The 13681-nt window shown below is 41.9% G+C and overlaps 1 protein-coding gene across 1 annotated transcript in view; it reads left to right on the forward strand.

Annotated features, from left to right (window-relative positions):
• DICER1 (dicer 1, ribonuclease type III) overlaps positions 1–3999 on the forward strand; it is a 72223-nt gene extending 68224 nt beyond the window's left edge. Inside the window, exon 30 of the mRNA XM_011951518.1 lies at positions 1207–3999. Coding sequence (XP_011806908.1) covers positions 1207–1245 — 39 coding nt within the window. The 3' untranslated portion in view covers positions 1246–3999. The remainder of the gene's footprint in view (positions 1–1206) is intronic.
• The last annotated feature ends 9682 nt before the right edge of the window (positions 4000–13681 follow it).

The raw sequence follows: 13681 nt of genomic DNA on the forward strand, positions 1-13681 counted from the left end.
TGTTCAAAATAATTGACAGGTTTTTTTTTTTTGAGTTTAATTTATGTCAGCTTTGCTTAGTGTTAGAAGGCCATGGAGCTTCAACTTAACTCCAGCAGTCCTAAGATGATGTAGATTCTTCTCCATCTCTCCGTGTGTGCAGTAGTGCCAGTCCTGCAGTAGTTGATAAGCTGAATAGAATGATAAGGTTTTCGAGAGGAGAAGTGCGCCAGTGTTGTCTTTTCTTTCCACGTTATACTGTATAAGGTGATGTTCCTGGTCGCTGTTGCACCTGATATAGTAAGGGACAGATTTTTAATGAACATTGGCTGGCATGTTGGTGAATCACATTTTAGTTTTCCAATGCCACATAGTCTTGGATAAAAAAGGTTCTTGCCTTAAAAGTAAAACCTTCATGGATATTCTTTAATCTCTGATCTTTTTGGAACAAACTGTTTTACATTCCCTTCATTTTATTATGCATTAGACGTTGAGACAGTGTGATACTTACAACTCACTAGTATAGTTGTAACTTATTACAGGATCATCCTAAAATTTCTGTCATACGTATACTGAAGACATTTTAAAAACCAGAATATGTAGTCTACGGATATTTTTTATCATAAAAATGATCTTTGGCTAAACACCCCATTTTACTAAAGACCTCCTGCTAGGTAGTTCCACTGATGGAAATGTTTATGGCAAATAATTTTGCCTTCTAGGCTGTTGCTCTAACAAAATAAACCTTAGACATATCACACCTAAAATATGCTGCAGATTTTATAATTGATTGGTTACTTATTTAAAGAAGCAAAACAGAGCACCTTTACCCTTCGTCTCCTCACATAAATTTCTTACTGTACTTTTCATAATGTTGCATGCATATTTCACCTACCAAAGCTGTGCTGTTAATGCCATGAAAGTTTAACGTTTGCGATAAACTGCCGTAATTTTGATACATCTGTGATTTAGGTCATTAATTTAGATAAACTAGCTCATTATTTCCATCTTTGGAAAACGAAAAAAAAACCTTTTAGGCATTTGCCTAAGTTTCTTTAATTAGACTTGTAGGCACTCTTCACTTAAATACCTCAGTTCTTCTTTTCTTTTGCATGCATTTTTCCCCTGTTTGGTGCTATGTTTATGTATTATGCTTGAAATTTTAATTTTTTTTTTTTTTTTTTTTGCACTGTAACTATAATACCTCTTAATTTACCTTTTTGAAAGCTGTGGGTCAGTCTTGCACTCCCATCAACATACCAGTAGAGGTTTGCTGCAATTTGCCCTGTTAATTATGCTTGAAGTTTAAGAAAGCTGAGCAGAGGTGTCTTGTATTTCCCAGCACATGATTCTGAAGTTGATGCTTCGTGGAATGCTGCATTTATGTGTAAGTGACATTTGAATACTGTCCTTCCTGCTTTATCTGCATCATCCACCCACAGAGAAATGCCTCTGTGCGAGTGCACCCACAGAAAACTGTCAGCTCTGCTCTCTAAGGAACCCTGAGTGAGGGGGATATTAAGCTTCTCCGGTGTTTTTTGTTATCTCCAATCTTAAACTTAAATTGAGATCTAAATTATTAAATGAGTTTTTGAGCAAATTAGTTTAGGTGACTTGTTTTAAAACTATTTAATTCTGATTTGGAACCTTAAGATGTCTATTTGACTTTTAAAAAAACCTTAATGTAAGATATGGCCAGTTAAAACAAAGCAATTCTTGAATTATATAACTGTAAAAGTGCAGTTAACAAGTAAGGCTGGATGTGAATTTTATTGTGAGGGTGATTTGTGATCAAGTTTATTCACAAATCTCTTAATATTTATAAACTACCTGATGCCAGGAGCTTAGGGCTTTGCATTGTGTCTAATACATTGATTCCAATGTTAAGGGATTCTCTTGATTCCTGGCACCAAAATCAGATTGTTTTCACAGTTACGATTCCCAGTGGGAGAAAAATGCCTCAATATATTTGTAACCTTAAGAAGAGTATTTTTTTGTTGATACTAAGATGTTCAGACTTAGACATGATTAGGTCATACATTCTCAGGGGTTCAAATATCCTTCTACATTCAAAATGTTTTATCAACAGCAAACTTCAGCTATTTCACTTTTTGTTGGAGAAAAATAGTGGATTTTAATTTGACTCACAGTTTGAAGCATTCTATGATCCCCTGGTTACTAAGTTAAAAAATAAAAAAGTACGAGTTAGACATATGAAATGGTTATGAACGCTTTTGTGCTGCTGATTTTTAATGCTGTAAAGTTTTCCTCTGTTTAGCTTGTTGAAATGTTTTGCATCTGTCAATTAAGAAAAAAAAAATCACTCTATGTTGCCCCACTTCAGAACCCTGTGTGCCCCCTTCCGTTCCTGTGATTGCAGTGTGAGACCGAATGTAATATGGAAAAGCTACCAGTGGGGTGTGGCTGTGCTCTGAGCACATGTGTAAAGGACTGGGGAGGCGTATCTTGACAAAGCAACTGCAGAAATTCCGTATGATGATTGCGTGCAAGTTAGTGGACATGAACCTTCATTTGTAAATTTGTTAAAATTTCTTTTATAATATACTTTCCGCAGTCCTAACTATGCTGCGTTTTATAATAGCTTTTTCCCTTCTGTTCTGTTCATGTAGCACAGATAAGCATTGCACTTGGTACCATGCTTTACCTCATTTCAAGAAAATATGCTTAACAGAGAGGAAAAAAATGTGGTTTGGCCTTGCTGCTGTTTTGATTTATGGAATTTGAAAAAGATAATTATAATGCCTGCAATGTGTCATATACTCGCACAACTTAAATAGGTCATTTTTGTCTGTGGCATTTTTACTGTTTGTGAAAGTATGAAAAAGATTTGTTAACTGAACTCTTAATTATGTTTTTAAAATGTTTGTTATATTTGTTTTCTTTTTTCTTTTGTATGACGTGAAGTGATGAAATTTAGAATGACCTCTAACACTCCTGTAATTGTCTTTTAAAATACTGCTATTTTTATTTGTTAATAATACTTTGCCCTCAGAAAGATTCTAATACCCTGCCTTGACAACACGAAACTTGAGGCTGCTTTGGTTTGTGAATCCAGGTGTTCTCCTGGCAGTCAGTTCCTTCAGTCGCTCCCTGGGGGCAGGTGAGGACTGCAGAGGATCCCTGGAATCCAGACCGAGCGTAGTTGATGCACAAGGCCCCGTTGATTTAAAATATTGGATCTTGCTCTGTTAGGGTGTTTGATCCCTTTACACAAGATTTAAGCCACCAAACTGAGACCTTGATACCCTTTTTTAACTGCATCTGAAATTATGTTAAGAGTCCTTAACCCATTTGCATTATCTGCGGAAGAGAAACTCATGTCATGTATAATTATTACCTATATGGTTGTTTTAATTACATTTGAATAATTATATTTTTCCAACCACTGATTACTTTTCAGGAATTTAATTATTTCCAGATAAATTTCTTTATTTTATATTGTACATGGAAAGTTTTAAAGATATGTTTAAGACCAAGACTATTAAAATGATTTTTAAAGTTGTTGGAGACGCCAATAGCAATATTTAGGAAATTTGCATTGAGACCATTGTATTTTCCACTAGCAGTGAAAATGATTTTTCACAACTAACTTGTAAATATATTTTAATCATTACTTGTTTTTTTTCTAGTCCATTTTTATTTGGACATCAACCACAGACAATTTAAATTTTATAGATGCACTAAGAATTCACTGCAGCAGCAGGTTACATAGCAAAAATGCAAAGATGAACAGGAAGTAAATTTCGGGCTTTTCTGCTGTAAATAGTGAAGGAAAATTACTAAATTCAAGTAAAACTAATGCATATAATTTGATTGACAATAAAATATTTACCATCACATGCTGCAGCTGTTTTTTAAGGAACATGATGTCGTTCATTCATACAGTAATCATGCTGCAGAAATTTGCAATCTGCACCTTATGGATCACAATTATCTTTAGTTGTTTTTTTTGTAATAATTGTAGCCGAGTAAATCTCCAATAAAGTTATCGTCTGTTCACTTTGTGTCCTTGCATCTTTTTTCAATTCAAGTGGGTAATGACATTTAAATAGTGGGAGCCGAAATGATCTTTATAATATTTTCATTCCATGGTGAATCATATGAAAATGCATATTTAATATATAATTTTGTTTACCAAGTTCTGCTGCATGTCCACCTGCAGAATTATATAGTAATAGAATTATATAGTAACAACTGTCTTTTTTGAAGACTTAATTCCAATCTGCTTTTTGGAAATTTTGTCACATTGATTGATGCATTCTAGGCCTTGGATTATTTAGATGATATGTTTGATGCATTCTTTAGGTGAACTTGGCTTTTCTAAAATCCGGTGGACAGAATGTTCACCTTCCAGATTTTTAGGACACATTTCCGATATTGCTGATTAAGAAATAATTTTAGCCTTTTGACCCAATTGTTTTTGTAACTCAGTAAACCAAGCACTAATACTAATCATGTGGTTGTAAGAACAAGTTGGTAAGACGTTTTTTAGAATGAGAAAAAAGTTTAGCTTTCCTTTGTAAGTTTGAATTAGTCCCTTCCTTTCCTCTCTCTCTGACTGCCCTAAACTAGAGGAGGAAAAAGTATCTGTATTTTCATCCTGAGGAATTTGGGTAAGTGCTACATGCTTGCGTGTGTTGGTGTTACTGCCCTGAATTCTCTAGAGAGTTCAGGCCAAGCCTCAGGGCCACAGGTCCTTCCTGCCACCATTGACCCTACCCTCCGAGACAAGCAACTGCTCATGTCTGCAGCTGTCATGGCTAGCAAGAAAGAACACAGCCAGGCTGAATGTATCATTTTGCAGATTGCGATGTGGGTGAAAAGAATCCAGATGGGATTGAATTTTTGTGTGTGTGCAGATCCGTGAGCACATGTATGTTTTAGATGGAATGGTAAATTCTGGGTCCCAGCCAGCTCAGGTCTGTGCCCTTTGCAAAGATGCAAGGAGCAGAGAGATGTGCAGGTCAGGAGAGAGTGCTTTCTAACCGGTCTGCAAGGCAGTTTATGAACAACCCTTAGAGGGTTTTTTGGTGTGTATTTGGTAAAATACACATAAAGTTTACCATCTTAACCATTTTTAAGTGTACAGTTTAATGGCATAAAGTACATTCAGTGTTTTGCAGTCCTCACCACCCTTCATCTCCAGAACTTTTTCTTTCTTTTTTTTTTTGAGTCTCGCTGTGTCACCCAGGCTGGAGTGCAGTGGCACAATCTCAGCTCACTGCAAGCTCCACCTCCTGGGTTCAAGGGATTCACCTGCCTCAGCCTCCCAAGTAGCTGGGACTACAGGCGCCCGCCACCACGCCCGGCTCATTTTTTGTATTTTTAGTAGAGAAGGGGTTTCACCATGTTAGCCAGCGTAGTCTTGATCTCCTGACCTCGTGATCTGCCTGCCTCAGCCTCCCAAAGTGCTGGGATTATAGATGTGAGCCACCGCACCTGGCCCATCTCCAGAACATTTTCTTTATCCCAAATTAAAACTCTACCCATTAAATACTAATACCCCTTTCCCTCCAAATCCCTGGCAACCTCATTCTACTCTCTCTGAATTTAACTTTTCTAAGTAGCTCATGTAAGTGGAATCTGACAATGTTTGCCCTTTTGTGTCTGACTTCACTTAGCATAAGGTCTTCATGGTTCAGCCATAACCATGGCACGTGTCAGAATTTGCTTTTTAAGGTGAATAATATCCCATTGTTTGCATAGACCACATTCTGTTGATTAGTCTGCCAGTGGACATTTGAGTTGCTTCTACCTTTTGGCTGTTGTAAACAGTGCTGCTGTAAACATTAGTGTAGACATATCTGTTTGGGTCACTGCTTTCAGTTCTTTAGAGTATATACCCCAGAAGTAGAATTGCTGGATCGTATGGTAATTCTGCTTAATTTTTTCAGGAGTCACCATATTTTTTTCTATAGTGACTGCACTATTTTACTTTCCCACCAGTAGTGCACCAAGTTCCAGTTTCTTCACATCCTCAACGATACTTGTTTTATGTATTTTTGATAAGAGCCATCCTAATGGATGTCAAGTGGTATCCTACTGTGGTTTTGATGTACATTTCCCTAATGATTAGGGATGTTGAGCATCTTTTAATGGCTTATTGGCCATTTGTCTCTTTGGAAAATTATCTGTTCAAGTCCTTTTTACCCATTCTTGAATTGGGTTTTTTTTTGTTGTTGAGTTTTAGAAGTTCTGTATATATTCTGGATAAGAGTTTTATAGTTGTAGCTCTTACATTGTGTCTTTGATCCATTTTGAGTTAGCTTTTCGTACAGATGTTTGTCTATTCGTGATGGAGTTATGTCCCAGTAAACCTATCGTAAGTTGAAAGTATCTTAAGTGAAAAATGGATTTGGCCAGGCACAGTGGCTCACACCTATAATCTCAGCACTTTGGAGGCCAAGGTGGGTGGATTGCTTGAGCTCAGGAGTTTGGACCAACCTGGGCAGCATGGCAAAAGCTCATCTCTACTAAAAATACAATTAGCTGGGTGTGGTGGCACACGCCTTTAGTCCCAGCTACTCAGGAGGCTGAGGTGGGAGATCGCCTGAGCCTGGGGAGGTCAAGGCTGGGGTGAGCCATGATCATGCCACTGTACTCTTAACCTGGGCAACAGAGTGAGACCCTGTTTCAAAAAAAACAAAGTTGTAACAAACCTGCACATTGTGCACATGTACCCTAGAACTTAAAAGTATAAAAAACGACAAAAAACCACAAAGTTATTCAATCCACCTGATGTACTGAACATCATAGTTTTGCTTAGCCTAATGTAAATATGCTCAGAACACACATTAGCCTACACTCGGGCAAACACAAAGCCTGTTTTATTTTTATTTTTTTGAGATGGAGTCTTGCTCTGTCATCAGGCTGGAGTGCAGTGGTGCGATCTTGGCTCACTGCAACCTCCACCTCCTGAGTTCAAGCAATTCTTCTGCCTCAGCCTCCCAAGTAGCTGGGACTACAGGCGCCCGCCACCATGCCCGGCTATTTTTTGTATTATTGGTAGAGACGGGGTTTACTATGTTGGCCAGGATGGGCCTTGATCTTTTGACCTCAAGATCCACCTGCCTCAGCCTCCCAAAGTGTTGGGATTAGAGGTGTGAGCCACTGCAGGTGGTGTTGGGGTGACCGGCCGGGTCCTCAAAGTGTGGTTTCTACTGGATGCATATCACTTCTGCACCATCAGAAAGTCAAGTCATTGAGTTGAACCATTGTGCGTCGGGGACTCAGTCTCTCTCTGGTATAAGGTAATGGTCCACCCTCATTCTTTTACATGTGAATATCCATTTTCTCCAGCACCATTTGTTGAACCCTCACACTTCTCCAGTGCTCTCCTATTGAAATGGTGCTCTGCAAACAGTCCCTCCACCCATCTCAGCTGCCCAAATGAAAAGCTTACCAAGGGTCATCCTTGGTTCCTGTCCTTCCCTCGTGTCTTGCATCCTATCAGTCGTCTGTCAGCAAATTCTGCTGATTTGGCCTCCTAGATAAAGCATAAGCCCCTTTCCACTGCCAGCACCCTGATCAAACAACCATTGCTTTTACCTGGACTATGTCACAGCCTCCTAACGGGTCGTCCTGCTTCCACCCTTTTCCCCTCTGATCTATTTTCCACATTGTAGCCAGAATAATCTAGTTAAAATAGAAATCAAAATAGATCTAAACTCCCCCATGGCCTACAAAGCCTATGTGATCTGGCCCTTCCATGACTGAGTCCTCAGTGTACTTTAGTCATGAGGGTCTTGCTGGTTTCACTGAGCACCAAGTCCGTCCTAGTACAGAGTTCATGGGAGGCTCTGGGGTCAGACTTCCTGTGTGTGAAGCCTTCTCTGTCACTTGACTGTGTGACCTTGGACAAAACACTTTGTCTCTGTGCACTCCTCTACAATAGTGATGATAGTAATAACTGGAGCCCGGAGGGTGGTCATGAGGATTAAGTGAAAGGATAGAGGGAAGGTGTTTGGTGCAGAGCTGGCATCCAGAAAACACGCATTTTTTTTTTTTTTTTTTTTTGAGACGGAGTCTCGCTCTGTCGCCAAGGCTGGAGTGCAGTGGCCGGATCTCAGCTCACTGCAAGCTCCGCCTCCCGGGTTTACGCCATTCTCCTGCCTCAGCCTCCCGAGTAGCTGGGACTACAGGCGCCCGCCACCTCGCCCGGCTAGTGTTTTTGTATTTTTTTTAGTAGAGACGGGGTTTCACTGTGTTAGCCAGGATGGTCTCGATCTCCTGACCTTGTGATCCACCCATCTCGGCCTCCCAAAGTGCTGGGATTACAGGCTTGAGCCACCGCGCCCAGCCAACACGCATCTTTAATTCAAATGTGTTAGCATGGTTGGCTCCTATCATTCAGGGTCCCATTCAACTACGGCTCAGAGGACAGCCCTTATTAACATAAGGTAGCCCCCCATAACTATCATAGATTTAACATTGCACTCTATCACCTTGTCTCTAGCTATCCCCCACACGATACTAGAAGGGATGCTCCATGAGGGTAGGACCTCTTCCTGCTTCCTGCTGTAGATAGTACCGAGCACACAGCCCAAATTTGACAAAATGAATATATGGTCAGTTATTTAACTCGTGGCTGAACCAAACTTAAAGAACATTGTATCACCACAGGACCAAAAATGATTTTTTATTTTGCGTCTCTCACCGTAAAGCCAACCATTTTCAGAAGTTAGCTTTGGAGGTCTGCAATCACCTTCAGGGTGCTGGGTGGAGAGGAGCCAGGAGCAACATAGACACGTGTGTGGACATTATCCCTTTACACATTCACTCAAAACCTATGCTGAGCTCTGTGCCCCTGCCTGATTCATACCTCCCTGACCTTGCTTGTAGGCCCCCACAGTTTGGATTGGGCATTCACACTTACTCATCCCGACCTTTGGGCCTGAGCTCTCAAAGCTCCAGTTTATCTGCACGTTCTCCCCAACCTTGGAAATTGATCACAACCTAGTGCCACTGTAGTCAGTCACCTCGCCCTTCCCTGGATCAGGGAGAGAGGGTCTGGAGAACTTTATAGCTCAATCTCAATGGTATAGGTAGTAAGCTTTTAATTTTTTTTAATTTAATTTTTTTTTGAGGCAGGGTCTCACTTTGTCACCCAGACTGGAGTGCAGTGGCGTGAACACGGCTCACTGCAACCTGAACGTCCTGGCTCAAGTGAACTACCTCAGCCCTCCAAGTAGCTGGGACTACAGGCGTGCACCATGACACACAGCTAATTTTTGTATTATTTGTAGAGACGGGGTTTTACTATGTCGTCCAGGCTGGTCTCAAACTCCTGGAGTCAAGCCATCTGCCCACCTTGGCCTCCCAAAGTGCTGGGATTACAGGAGTAAGCTTTTTTTTAAAGAGTATTTTCCCTATAGGAACTACAACCACAGGGTTAAAATAAAAACACCTAAAAATGTACAAAAAGCTCTACCATGAAAAGTATTTCTCTTTATGTAGTACTTTTCCCCAAAGGCAACCAACATTACTTAGTTTCTTTGAGTATTGTTTTCAGACGTTTTACACAAATAAGTGACTGGCTATGTCCCTACTGCATTTACATGGTAGCACACTCAGTACGCTTCTACCTATTGCTTTTTTAGCTAACATATTCGAGAATATTCCATATCAAATCTGTCTAGGATTTTTGCTTTATAGTTGAGGTTAAAACATATAGTGATATGCATAAAGTGCACTAATCAATACATGTAGCTCAGAGACTTTTTACATGTGTATGTGTGTCTGTGGACACACACCTGTAAAGCCAACTGTTTCTCTGTAACATTCACATACTATTTCGTTGTATGGAGGTTGCCTCATTGGTTTAGCTTATTCTCTGGTAGATATTTGTAATGTTCTCACATTAATTTGTTAGGAGCAAAGGTGTAGCTAGTACCCTCACACATACTTCCTTGTGCATATGGAGGAACACCATGTATCTTGGGCACTAATTCAGGCTCATAATCCTGAAGTCCAAAACACACTGAAATCAAGTTTCCAGAACTTACTTGGCAGCGACACCTGACCTATACTGAGTTGAGCCTCTGTATAGTCTCTATCCCATTTAGCGTGGCTCATCGTAGGTTTGGCAACAGCGATATTAGCATGTCTCATTACTGGTCCATGCTGCTGGGGCTGTCACATAATAGAGCGCTTACACGCTGAATTACTTTTCTAAAATTCAGAAAATTCTGAATTGCCAAACACATTGGTCTCAAGGCAAGGATTTCATATAGGGACTTGCAGCCCATCTAGCTATGATCTGTCAAACACGTAATAAGTGCCATGTCTGTGCGCAATGTTTTATCAGTTTTATGCCATTTACTCCTCAAAGCAATTATGAAAATGGTTGTTTTTGGAGGAATGTGGCTCGTAGAGATTCTGATTGAGTACTAGAGTCAGGTCACCTGGTTTCCAGCACTGTGGGATTTGGGCAAGTTACTTAACCTACTTTAGTCTCTCATAACCTTGCCTTTACTATGAGGAGCCAAGAGTCATTCGGATTAAGTGAGAGTTCACGTAAAACGCTGGGCGCAGTGTCCTGACAGTTGTCCATAACAAGGGCTAGTGGTCACTACAGTCCTCGCTTTAGAGATGGGCAAAATGAGATATGGAAATGTGAAGTAGTTTGCCTGAGATCCCAGTAAGAGGGCCGTGCCTTGAACCCATGTCCACCCAAAACAGAAGCATTTGAACCATCATCCAAGAATTTCCCGGTTTATGTGGGTCTTTTGAAAGAAAGGTGGTGGAATTAAAATATGTCTGCACGTAGATCTTTCATGTTAAGAAGAAAACCAGATGGTGACTCCTCTAGCCAACATAGGCACCAGTTGCAGGCCTTCTTTGTTTTGTATGTGACCCTAGTATCATTTCTGTTTTTCAAAGGAGGAAAAGATTCATCACACTCTTCCTCACTGGAGGAGAACTGAAGGTGGGACCTACGCTTACTCTGCTCCCTATGTCCCCTTAGCCCGAACTGTTAGTGACTCACCCAATGGTCATTTCAAGGCTGTGTGCACCAGTCCTGGTAAGATAAGCCATGGGCACGTCACTTTAAATAATGCTCTGCCAAACCCCACTTGCCAAAGCAAGTGTTGGCTTTAACCTCTTTGCTTTTTTCCGTCCTGTTTTTGCAGTCCCTTTTTTTGAAGAAAAAGAAGTGCTCCTTTATCTCAGTAAAACCACTCCCGTTATGCTGTGGAGCATCACGGTAGCAGGATGGAAAAAAGGGGGAGGTTTATCCAGTCATGCCGTCAGGAGACAAAATGACTTTAGGAAGCTAGTGGTCTCTTCCACTCAGTGAGTGATGCTGAGGCTTCAAGTCCAAAGTGTGTGTTCTGTACTAGTTTTGTGTGTCCAGGTGTCCACCCCTGACAGTTGCAGAGAATGTAATTCACGAAGTTCTCCTCCCCAGAGGAGTTGTACCCCACCCTCTCAGGGTAATGGGCATTGTCTTCCTAATGACCCCACATCTGCACCTCTCTATGTGCTGTGAACTCCGCCTGAGACACTCCCTTCCCTCCCCCTCCCACCACCTTTCCTCATCCAGTCCTGCCCATCTTCCCACACCCTGCCTCACCCTCAGCCTAAGCCTGTCCTCTGGTCCCTGCTATAGTCCCTGGCCCTTCTCACAACACATCTCGCCCTGTTGACACCATCTCTTCACATGTCTGGGAGCCACTGGAATACAAGGGTCATGCCAGTCACCACTGCACCCAAACGCTGCTCCACTGCAGAAGGACCTCAGTCAGTGCGGATCTCAGAGCACTGGCTTGTGCATTATCATGCGCTGACATGGTGGAGGGCAGGGGGCAACCAGGGGAGTAGAGAGGATGGGGACATTTTCTGTTTTTTGTTTTTTGGTTTCTTTTAATAATGTTTGCACCAAGGGGCGTGGCACCTGGGGCCCTTCTGAATGTTGGTGTGTGGCGGTCCCTCGTGAAGGGCAGTGTGGCAGGGGGCAGGGGCATCTCCTGGTTAGTCTGACACAGTAAACTGGGACATGTAATATCAAGAGGGCTTGGTGGAGAAATGTCCAGAAAAGCCTGTGCTTTCCCTGAAGATTTGGTTTGAACGGACACTACGAATCCCGTAGCTGACCTTCTCTCTTTGTGCTTTGACTGCTAGGTAACTCAGTTCACCTGTTCACATTCTTCTGGAACAATGAGTAACTTGGCGTTCCTGGCTTCGTTATAGACATTTACGTCCTACTGGGGAAGATAGGCCACAGCCAAGTCCACCTATAATTATCAATATGGCTTGGCTCTGTGTCCCCCCCCAAATCTCATCTAGAATTGTAATCTCCATAATCCCCACATGTCAAGGGAGGGACCAGGTAGGAGGTGATTGGATCATGGGGGTGTCTTCCCCCGTGCTGTTCTCGTGATGGTGAGTGAGTTCTCACGAGAGCTGATTATTTTATAAAAATAGGCAGTTTTCCCTGCTCTTGCTCACACTCCTCTCTCCTGCCGTCCCGTGAAGAAGGTCCTTGCTTCCCCTTTGACTTCCGCCGTGACTGTAAGTTTCCTGAGGCCTCCCCAGCCATGTGGAACTGTGAGTCAATTAAACCTCTTTCCTTTATATGCAGTTTTGGGTATTTCTTTATAGCAGTGTGAAAACAGACTAATACAGTTATCCTATGGGAATAAAATCCAGTGTTTTTAGTAGTAGTACTCTCTCATTTTCCCCTTGCCCCATTCCCCTAACTGTCCATGCTCTCCTGTTACGGCATCTGTGCTGTTATGGTGGTTGCGTTGTTGCCATCCCATTCCTCTTGAGAATGAGGTGTGCTGTGACCAAACACACTGATATTCATTGGTTCAGTTTATGAGGCAGTGACTAAGTATTGGGCATGAAGTGGACCTAGGGGAGCCAGGTGGTTCGTAAGGAGGCAGAAAGCACTCTATGATCACAGCTTTGAACTCTGCAGCTCCCTGTGCTGCCAGATCCCAGTGGGCCCACCTGTTAGAGGGGAATAGCCCCGGTTCACACACTGTTCTGTGAAGACAAGCAAGATGATAGCCTGCTAGCTCTCATGCAACAGGGGGCATTGTGCTCTTAGATTTCTCCCATTGAGAGCACAGGCTCGAATGTGGGCAGACAGTGGGACGTAAGTGGCTTTTATGGGAAAGTGTTTGAGCTTTAAGTTTTCTTAAGAGCCTTAAGGCCCACTTTGGGTTTTGTTTGGTGGTGGTTTTTTTTTTTTAAACTTCTATTTACCTTTTTGGAATAAAGGGCTGAATCAGTCCTCCCAAAAAGCCAGAATTCCAACTTGAGGCTATGTTTATAAATAGAAAATCTAGGTTTTCCAGAACTGAAGCTCGCTATAGCCAATTTTGTTGATGAAGGGGAGGCACTGGCAACTCATGGTCTGAGCATTTCTAGGCATCTGGAACTCCTGCATCCCAGGACACTCTGACTTAACCCTCCTGTACCAAAGATACTGAAAGGAACATCAGCTGGTGCCTGGGACCCTGCACCTGGGGTAGCCCTGGAACTCACTCCCCAGTCAAGTCATTTGCCTCTTGTAGTCTCCATCTCCTTCCTCATCTATGAAATGGAGTTGGCCCCTAAGAACCACTAACAGAGTATAATACTCAAAGCCACAAAAATTCAATTTGTGAGTGCAGAAGTATGGGAGATTTGGGCCAGACATGGTGGCTCACACCTGTCATCCCAGCACTTT

Source organism: Colobus angolensis, unplaced genomic scaffold (assembly GCF_000951035.1).
Source record: "Colobus angolensis palliatus isolate OR3802 unplaced genomic scaffold, Cang.pa_1.0 Scaffold32, whole genome shotgun sequence".
Lineage (NCBI taxonomy): Eukaryota > Metazoa > Chordata > Mammalia > Primates > Cercopithecidae > Colobus > Colobus angolensis.